We start from the raw sequence: 9920 nt of genomic DNA on the forward strand, positions 1-9920 counted from the left end.
CTCCACTTCTGGTTGTAACTTCTGAGACGAAGCACCTGACCTCTGCATTGGAATATCAAGCAGACAGCTGGAGGTAAGAAGCTGGGATACCTCCGATCTTGTCTTTTTTTCATTGACCCTTTACTCATCTCTAATCTATTTGGAAATGGAAATCCTTCCACGTTCAGTGAAGATAGTAAACGTGTTTGTTGCTGCTTATCTGAGTTTATTCATAGGAGAAACCTCTTGAGATGATTCATCTCGTTTTCGAGGGGGTCCTAATTGTCCCACTTTGGATAAAAGGTGAGGATGGTGAATTGGTACAGCAGAACTAGGCATCTCATCTCTCATCTCGCTTCCTAAGCTCACCCGCTGCGCGGCCTCGCCCAGCGACATACCTCAACATGAGGCCGTATGATGACATGTATAATGTTAATATTTACGTCTCTAGAAATGTGATGTGCTGTATGTGGACACGTATGTTGGTTCAGAAAGGTTATTTTACGTTTCTGTTTAACGTACAATGCCTACATTTTATTCTGGTGACTGGACTGGCTGCTGGGGGTCGTGAGGCTTCACTTCATTTCTGGCCGACAGAAAGGTTGAGAGATGATGCTGATCTCCAAAAAGAAAAGAACATTTGGAAGCTCTGGTTGAAGCGGTGCATGTTTGCTGGTAGCAGAAGGTTTTCTCTGTGGCCAGTTGTGTGTGTTCTCTGTGGCCACACTTCCCACTTTCAGTCTCGTATTGAGTCCTACAATCAGAACTTCCTTAACCCATTGATACCTGATGCAGCATTTGTGTGTGTGTATCCCTTTAAGACCGCGAACCGCGTCACGCGGTTCGCGGTCTTAAAGGGATACACACACAAATGAGGGATATACACGCAAATGCTGCATCAGGTATCAATCGGTTAAAATAAGTGGGGCAGGAATGGGGGATCTGCCAATGGTTGACCAATCAGAATGGAGTATTAAACAAAGGGGTTGTGATTGGCCCGGGCGTTTTCCGGTCGGGTGGAAATGTGTCTGAACGGGAGGGCGGCCTGCAGACGCATCTGCCAGAGCAAATCAAACATGAGCTCGCACGCTGATTCGTCAGGCTCCCAGGATAGATCTGCGAGGCAGCGGGATTCACGCCAGATCACGAGATCACGATCACATGACGAATGCATCTGGCCACGCTCCAGTCTATTGGTTTAAATCTGAACCACCAGTGGTTGTCGCACCAATCAGCGTCCTATGAGGCAGCTATACGTGCGGGCTTTAGGTGTGACCACAGCGAGCCCCTGGTAGATGGGATAGACATATAGGTTCATCCATTTTTTACATCAAATCACAGCGTGCATTTTTCTACGGTGTTCCTCAAGTTCCTGGTGTCTTAATGTGGTGTTTTGGAGGGATATCAGTCAGCCTGAACCAGAGTTTATTATAGTTATAGTATCATATTATAGTATCGTAGTCAAAATACATGAAAGCGGAATTGTCCCCCTTTTTTATTTCATAGATAATAACATTGGATATTTTAATGATATATTGACTGCGGAACTGAAAATGTCCCCGGTTTCCATTTCAGAAATCTGGTCACCTTACTCTAGGATGAGTAGTTTTCTACATGGGAGATCTTTGCACACTTTGCAAAGTGTAATCTTTGCAGAGCTTTGCCCGTCACCACAGAGACTCTATGTGAGTGTCACAGAGTGGGGGTCACCACAGAGACTCTATGTGAGTGTCACAGAGTGGGGGTCACCACAGAGACTCTATGTGAGTGTCACAGAGTGGGGGTCACCACAGAGACTCTATGTGAGGGTCACAGAGTGGGGGTCACCACAGAGACTCTATGTGAGTGTCACAGAGTGGGGGACACCACAGAGACTCTATGTGAGTGTCACAGAGTGGGGGTCACCACAGAGACTCTATGTGAGTGTCACAGAGTGGGGGTCACCACAGAGACTCTATGTGAGTGTCACAGAGTGGGGGACATTGCAGCTAAATAAATGTCCTGATGAGACTGGCTAATATAGGTCACATATTGGTTAGAGTTTGTGGTGACGCTGCTGCAGCAGGAAACAGAGCACGAGCCTTGTTGTTTAGCCTATTTCCATTTGTGGTCTTGCATTTCCTATCAGTAATGACCAATGCCATGAGAATGATGTGTTGTATCTTTTTTTTTAAGTAATTTAAATATATAACACAGCAGTGATTTGCTGTATCCAGTTGTTTAAAGCGGTGTCTGTTCTAAACAGCCAGTGTCTGGTACAGTAGCTGTTTCCTGGGGGAAATCCCCCAAACAAAAACAAAAACAAAAAGAAGAACTGGGGAAATAGAAATAGGATATATAAGCTCCACCCAAACTGTTTGATTGACAGGTGATCTGCAGGAAGTGTAGTGCAGAGACACCCACAGTGAGGCTGTGGGACAAAGATGGAGGAGACTACATTTTTAATGTTCAAATGAGGATCTGTCAGATTACTACTTCAAACACATAGTATTGTTATGGATGCACATTTAAGTAAAATATCTATTGTTGAAAAGCCATATTCAGACACTTCAATTCAATTCAGATACAGATTCAGATTTCAATTTCAATTCAGATACACACATGCAAACAGTCTGACAGATGCATACACACACATGCTCACAGACACACAAATACACAAAAACACACAGCATACACAAAAACCCATCCTCAGACAATCGAGACAGAATGAGTCAGACGCCGAGGATAAGGAGAATGAGTCAGACGCCGAGGATAAGGCGCCTCTGACTCCTCCACATCCCATTCATTCTCAAAATATTGTTAGTCTCCTTTTATCTTCCAAGAATTTATAGATTTGTGTTTATTCACAAACTCGTGTTTATTCACACACGGTCCACTATGTTCCATAGCATCATAGGAGGACGATGGCATGTGAGCAGATATTTTCCCCCTTTTCTAGACAGACTGACATTATTATTATTTTTTTTCCAAAGGTTATAACTCTCGTCTTGTTTTTTATCTGAACTGTTTGGCATCCGAGTTCAGAAATATAACCCCCGTCCCCCCCCCCCATCCCCTCCCCCTCCGTTTCATATCATTTCGGTGTCAGAATGTCTGACTTCTTCCTTGGATCTGTTTTTAGTGGGTGATTAAAGAGGAAGCAACACACGCTGAATTGTTGACCCGTGCACTCAGTTCTCGGCCCGGAAAACCACTTGTCATGTTGCCGCCTCAACCAAGTGTGCTACTGAACAGGAACAAGGTGTTTTTTTCACCCACCAACTGCATCTGCGGTTTGGTAACTTGAAAGCTCTGTATCTTGCCAGATGAACGGGACTCTTCCAGCATAGAATAGGATATTTTATTAATAATAATAATCATCATCATCATCATCATCATTGGTTTGATTTATAGCGCTTTGATGGTTGGTTGCCTGCCATAGTGCCTGCAGGCAAACTATTCATGGAAAGAATCTGCACTCTACTTACAGCAGGCATGTCCAAAGTCCAACCCGGGGGCCAATTGCGGCCCGTAGACTGATTGTAAGTGGCCCTCGGCTTCTCTCTCAAAATATACTATATGTGGCCCTCCACACAGTATTGGTTAATGAAGCAAGTTCAATTAGCATGTTTTTCACCTAACGATGACAGCACTATCATACAGTCTGTAGACCAGCACCAAGTAGGAACTACACAGGTGGAACTAATGTTTTCAGAAAGTAAACAAAATCCTTAAGAGTACAATTGTACTGTATGTGATTTGTTTTTATTTTTATAACCCATATGATGTACGCTGGTCCCCAGTATTTTCACATGATCTAATCTGGCCCCCATTCAAAACAAGTTTGGTCACCCCTGACTTGCAGTATCAAGAGGAAAAACATCCTTCTCACTGATGTAGCCAATACAAATATTAGATTTTGCTACGTGCTCTTAAGAAAATAAAGTGCTCCTACTGTATACAAAACAACACAAATGAATACAAAAAAAAAGAAAGAAAAAAGTATCACAAATAAGAAAGGAGTATTGAACACACAGGCTCTGTTCAAAGACACTGCTGGTATTGATTGATGCTACTGATGCTGAATGACATAAGAGCCTGTAAGACATATTTGGAATCATCTTTCATAAGCAGATCTGAGAGAAATAAGAGACTCTAAACAGATTGTGTTCAAGGAACGTCTGGGTGAAGAAGATGTCTGAGGCAGCTCAACATCAAACTTGGCAACAGAAACTCACTTTAAACTTGACATTTTGACTTTTCAGACCATGCTGGTTGACTTTTCAGACCATGCTGGTTGACTTTTCAGACTATGCTGGTTGACTTTTCAGACCATGCTGGTTGACTTTTCAGACCATGCTGGTTGACTTTTCAGACTATACTGGTTGACTTTTCAGACTATGCTGGTTGACTTTTTCAGACCATGCTGGTTGACTTTTCCAGACCATGCTGGTTGACTTTTCAGACCATGCTGGTTGACTTTTCAGACCATGCTGGTTGACTTTTTCAGACCATGCTGGTTGACTTTTCAGACCATGCTGGTTGACTTTTCAGACTATGCTGGTTGACTTTTCCAGACCATGCTGGTTGACTTTTTCAGACCATGCTGGTTGACTTTTCAGACCATGCTGGTTGACTTTTCAGACCATGCTGGTTGACTTTTCAGACCATGCTGGTTGACTTTTCCAGACCATGCTGGTTGACTTTTCCAGATCATGAGGAAGAACGTTAACGCATGGACTCTGGCAGTGGTGAAAAGTACTAGAATGTCTTACTCAAGCAGGAGTACTAGCTGTTACGTATAGATATTTTGGTGTCCTCATAAAGTCGTAAAAGTTGTTTTTTTGTTTGCTGAAAAGTTAACATTCCTAGCTGTGATTTTTCCCATGTGACTCTGAAAAAAACAGAGACAGGACAGAGGTCACCATTTTACATAATTGGAAAAATAAAGTGCACAAAATAAAGCCGTTAGCCAGCGGTCGTGCTGTATGAGTAAACCTCCCTAAGAGAGGCCCTATTCACCTTATGTTCCAACGTGGGGGTCAGCCAACTCCTTCCTATTGTGTTTCCACTTTCTGTGGCAGGAAGTCATAACACAACTGGGTCAAGTGGGCGGGGCTACATAAGGTGAATAGAGACAGATGCTACAGCTGTCACTCATCTCATTTGGCCGTCTTAGTGCCACATTTCCAAGGTGCTGCTGTGTTGCCGTGGCAGCAGTGGGGAAGGGGGGGGGCTTTTGTAAAGAACAAAGATAACATTTAAATAACAAAATCCCTGACTTTTACTGCTGTGGCAGTACTGCAGACAGGCCCGGCGTTGGGGGAACCTGACCGGGCCGAGCCCCCCCATTCCCTAAACTGGCCCCCCCATTTAAAAAAAAATAAAAAAAAATGCTAAAAACGTTTTACCGTTTTTCTGTTCTAAAGTTTAAAACGGAATCTGGCTGTCATTAGGCATTGATTAACTGAATGCTATTGCTAACTGTTACTTTGAACATCCATTTGCAATGATTCTGGCTGGATATTAACTATTGTAAATTTGTCACAATGAATGCAATTTGTGCACAATGTGTAAATACATTTAATATGAATTGTTTAGGCCTAATTATTTGTAAAGTCACAACACATTAGAGATGTGTGTAGTTCTTCATAGATTTAGCCTCTTCATTTTGCTCGCAAATGCACCAGGTTGACGAATTTTACTTTAAAATGTACAAAATCTTCTTCCGGGGGAGAATCCCCCCGACCCCCCTTGGGTAGCTTGGCCCCCCCCAAGCTAGGGGCAGGCCCCCTCGTAATTTGGGTCTGGAGCCGGGCCTGACTGCAGAAAAGTTGCCAAACTAATTGAGTAACAACCAGTGGTGGAAATGGACAGGTTCTGGGATCCCTACTTCTGCAGGATGGGGGGTCCTTGGGCGTGCCAGATCAGTTTGTATGGTAAAATGTTTTCTGGTGTTTTCTCTGTCCCAGCTACAATGGTTCCCACCGGCACCCCGACTCTCCCTGTCCTCCAAGCAACCAAGAATGACCAGGCGACAACGGTGGACATCGACGCCATTATGGGCAACGTCACCATCGTCCTCTACACCCTGACCGTTGTGCTGGGGATCACTGGGAACTCCATGGTGATCTGGGTGGCCGGATTCAAGCTGAAGGTGGATATGAACAGTGCAAATTCATGAAACATTACCTGAAGTCACTCACTATGTATGTCTCAAATACAGATGGTCCAGTCAAACGTTTTCATTTTTATTTTGTCAGCTAATGATTTATGTTAGCAGTTAGTATTATCCAACACATTGTCACTCCCAACTCGTCCCTTGCCGTCACTTTGTAACGGGTGGAGTAGGCTACCCCTTTCTCGAAAAATTTTCACTGACACCGGCTACGTTCCTCCAACACAAACACTTCCTGGTTACTTCCCTGAGTCAAGGCAAGTACACCTGAACAACTTCTGCCCACTGCTAAAGACTGGGAGAAAGCTTCAGGCCAGACGGAAACGAAGAACAAAATGAAATGTGAGTTTACGTGACCGGCTGGTTTACCAGGCTAACGACAAAGGTCCCTGACAAAATGTCAGTATTTGATGGGTTGGGAGCAGTGTAGGAAATGTTTTGAAATATTTTGGGGGCAACTGTCTAAAAATTGGGGGCATTTACAAAAGTTTGGGGGCACTTAAAAAATACCAATTAGTGCATAAAGTTGCTAACGCGTAGTGTGAACAACAGTGCTGTTTGTGTAAGTGTGTTCCTCGTCGTCATCTCCTGGCAACCAGCTTGCCGGTGCTGAGTGTGTGTGTAAGAGATGGAAATGGAAATGAATTAAATTAATTGAAGGGAAATAAAACTCTCAGGGCAATTTTTGCCCCTCGATCATGGTTTTTAGGGGCATTCTGAGGTTTCTTGGGGCATTTTTGCCCCTCGCTAATTTCCTACACTGGTCGGGAGTGAGAACGGCTTGTTCTATCACAAGGTGTCATACTTTTTCTTTTCAAATGGTGGATAGCTAATTGTATGCTACATAAATACAACGGATACATAAATGTCCTAATTTAACGAAATTATTTTCCTATTTCCCTTCTCTATTGTTCCTTTTCTGATTCTTCTTCTCTTCTTCAGCACACGGTCACCAACGTGTGGCTGGTGAACCTGGCCGTGGCAGACCTGATCTTCTGCCTGACGCGGGTCATCTCCCTCACCAAGAAGCTCTTCTTCGACCACTGGGCCTTCGGCGTCTTCCTCTGCAAGTTCAACGGCTTCTTCAAATACGCCAACATGTTCTGCTCCGTCTTCCTGCTGGCCGTGATCAGCCTGGACCGAGCTCTGTGCGTGTGGCGGCCCGTCTTCACCAAGCGCCGACGCACCCTGTGGGCCGCCAGGCTGGTGGCCGTGGGTGTCTGGGCCACTGCCACCATCATGAGCTCTCCGTACTTTGTCTACCGCCAAGTCTACCTGAAGAAGAACCTGAGCAAGTGTTCCCTGGAGGTGAAGGAGTCGACGACGGAGGGGGGCAACACCGCCAAGTTGGCTCTCTACTCCATCCGCTTCTTGTGCGGCTTCCTGTTGCCTTTCATGGTCATCCTCATCTGCTACATCCTGGCTGGCCTCGGAATCCGACGGACCCGCCTGTTGGGGAAGACCCGCCCCCTCCGCATCTTAGCGTCGCTAGTCGTGGCTTTTTTCCTGTGCTGGGCGCCGTACCACAGCCTCCTGCTGGTGAAGATGGTGAACAGCGATAGCCCGGCGGTGAAAATTGGCCTCCCGGTGGCGAAGGGGTTGGCCTACTTCAACAGCTGCGTGAACCCGCTGCTGTATTTCTGCATGGGGCTGGACGTCAGGGGGCGCTTCAGGCAGAGTCTGGCGGGGGTTTACAGGAGAGCGCTGGCAGAGGACGGCGATGGGCGGACGACGCAGTCCAACGAACGGACAGTGGATGACAGTACCGGGTCTGGCGGGATGAAATCCAATACCATTGACGCGGACGGGCCGAGGCGGGCTCCAGTGGGTGTGGCTAAAGTCTGAGGCCGCCTTGGATGCGATTCTGATGTGGATCCTCCCTGCTGGTGTCTTCTAAACTTATCTTTCTGCTTTAAAGCCCCAATATGTAAATAGTTTACCTTAATATAACAGCTTTTAAATCATTCTGATGGTACACTGACTTCTAATAGTGAGAAATAGCGTGCCTCTATCATTCCCACTCTGAGCTCTAAAAGCCTGGTACTGCACCATGTCAATTCTTGCCTAGATGTAGCTCCATCTCTTGCTGCAGCAGCTTCCTATTAAAAGCTTCCCCCCTGACAAATTATTGGGATGCTTTTATTGGGAAGAACGTATAGGAAGTAAAATGTGTTTATCGCTTGCTAGCTTGATTAGTGACTTATTTCAATCAAACAAGTCGAAACAGTTATAAACACTGCAGAGAGGTTAAGAGAGTAGAGAGCACAAGCAGAAACAGTGAATAATCGGAACCGTACAAACAGGAAAGTGGAGCATTTATTAGCATCTGTAATTACCACTTGTAACAGCAGAGGCCGCTGTTACATGTTGGGGCTTTAAGCATCAAGATTATCCTTCGTTCCAATTGTTCGCAGTTGTACCTGGGTCCTACAGTACCTGGGTCCTACTGTACCTGGGTCCTACAGTACCTGGGTCCTACTGTACCTGGGTCCTACAGTACCTGGGTGCTACTGTACCTGGGTCCTACAGTACCTGGGTCCTACTGTACCTGGGTCCTACAGTACCTGGGTGCTACTGTACCTGGGTCCTACAGTACCTGGGTCCTACAGTACCTGGGTCCTACTGTACCTGGGTCCTACAGTACCTGGGTCCTACTGTACCTGGGTCCTACAGTACCTGGGTGCTACTGTACCTGGGTCCTACAGTACCTGGGTCCTACTGTACCTGGGTCCTACAGTACCTGGGTGCTACTGTACCTGGGTCCTACAGTACCTGGGTCCTACAGTACCTGGGTCCTACTGTACCTGGGTCCTACAGTACCTGGGTCCTACTGTACCTGGGTCCTACAGTACCTGGGTGCTACTGTACCTGGGTCCTACAGTACCTGGGTCCTACAGTACCTGGGTCCTACAGTACCTGGGTCCTACAGTACCTGGGTCCTACTGTACCTGGGTCCTACAGTACCTGGGTGCTACTGTACCTGGGTCCTACAGTACCTGGGTCCTACTGTACCTGGGTCCTACAGTACCTGGGTCCTACTGTACCTGGGTCCTACAGTACCTGGGTGCTACTGTACCTGGGTCCTACAGTACCTGGGTCCTACAGTACCTGGGTCCTACTGTACCTGGGTCCTACAGTACCTGGGTCCTACTGTACCTGGGTCCTACAGTACCTGGGTCCTACTGTACCTACTGTACCGCTGCGAGTATGTTGTTCCCCTCACATTGATTTAAATGTGTGACACCTTTGACACTGACAGATCTTTGCTTGCAATGTCCAATCCAATGTCCTCAACATGAGCCAGTTCCTTCTGTTTGGTGTGTTAAAGAGCGCATGAAACAGGTCTTGCCTGAGACGAAAGAGGGTTGAGAGGCGGGCCATAGCGTGTCGATGATTTGATTTGACAGTTCTGGGGACTGGAGTTGGCGTTGGCCAATCCTGGCGCTTGAATTTGATGGATCCCACCGGACTTGGAGGGCAGAACGAGCTCACACTGCTCCGCACAGTCTGCACCGCAAAATAGTGTATTTTACCGGACAAATCACGGTTCAATAACAGTCCATGTACAAACATAATATAATGTAAATACAGCACTGTGGAGTGCGTATAGTCACCGGCTGGATCACTGCGCGAGCACCCAGGGCAGATAGGACCAGGTGTCTGCCTCCGGACAGTTTCCAAGCCGAGGCAGAGAGCGCTGCCTGCCGGCTTGAAATGTCCAAGGGGCCAGTTATGTTAATGTTATTCCTGGAATGTGAGTTAATGTACCAGTTACATCATGTCT

At 46.3% G+C, this 9920-nt stretch overlaps 1 protein-coding gene across 1 annotated transcript; it reads left to right on the forward strand.

Annotated features, from left to right (window-relative positions):
- LOC310785752 (C3a anaphylatoxin chemotactic receptor-like) lies at positions 1 to 8163 on the forward strand. The gene is made up of 3 exons (XM_083646886.1): positions 1 to 73; positions 5931 to 6115; positions 7079 to 8163. The coding sequence occupies exons 2-3, from the start codon at positions 5936 to 5938 to the stop codon at positions 7979 to 7981; spliced, it is 1083 nt and encodes a 360-aa protein (XP_083503012.1). The 5' UTR covers positions 1 to 73; positions 5931 to 5935; the 3' UTR covers positions 7982 to 8163.
- The last annotated feature ends 1757 nt before the right edge of the window (positions 8164 to 9920 follow it).

Source organism: Poromitra crassiceps (genome assembly GCF_964638095.1).
Source record: "Poromitra crassiceps genome assembly, chromosome: 11".
Taxonomy (NCBI): Eukaryota; Metazoa; Chordata; class Actinopteri; order Beryciformes; family Melamphaidae; genus Poromitra; species Poromitra crassiceps.

What these genes read in the sequence shown, in the direction of transcription:
- LOC310785752 (XM_083646886.1), top strand. Translation starts at nt 5,936, where the DNA reads ATGGTTCCCACCGGCACCCCGACTCTCCCTGTCCTCCAAGCAACCAAG. An exon ending in TGGCCGGATTCAAGCTGAAG is followed by an intron (nt 6,116 to 7,078) that starts GTGGATATGAAC and finishes TCTCTTCTTCAG; the next exon opens with CACACGGTCACCAACGTGTG.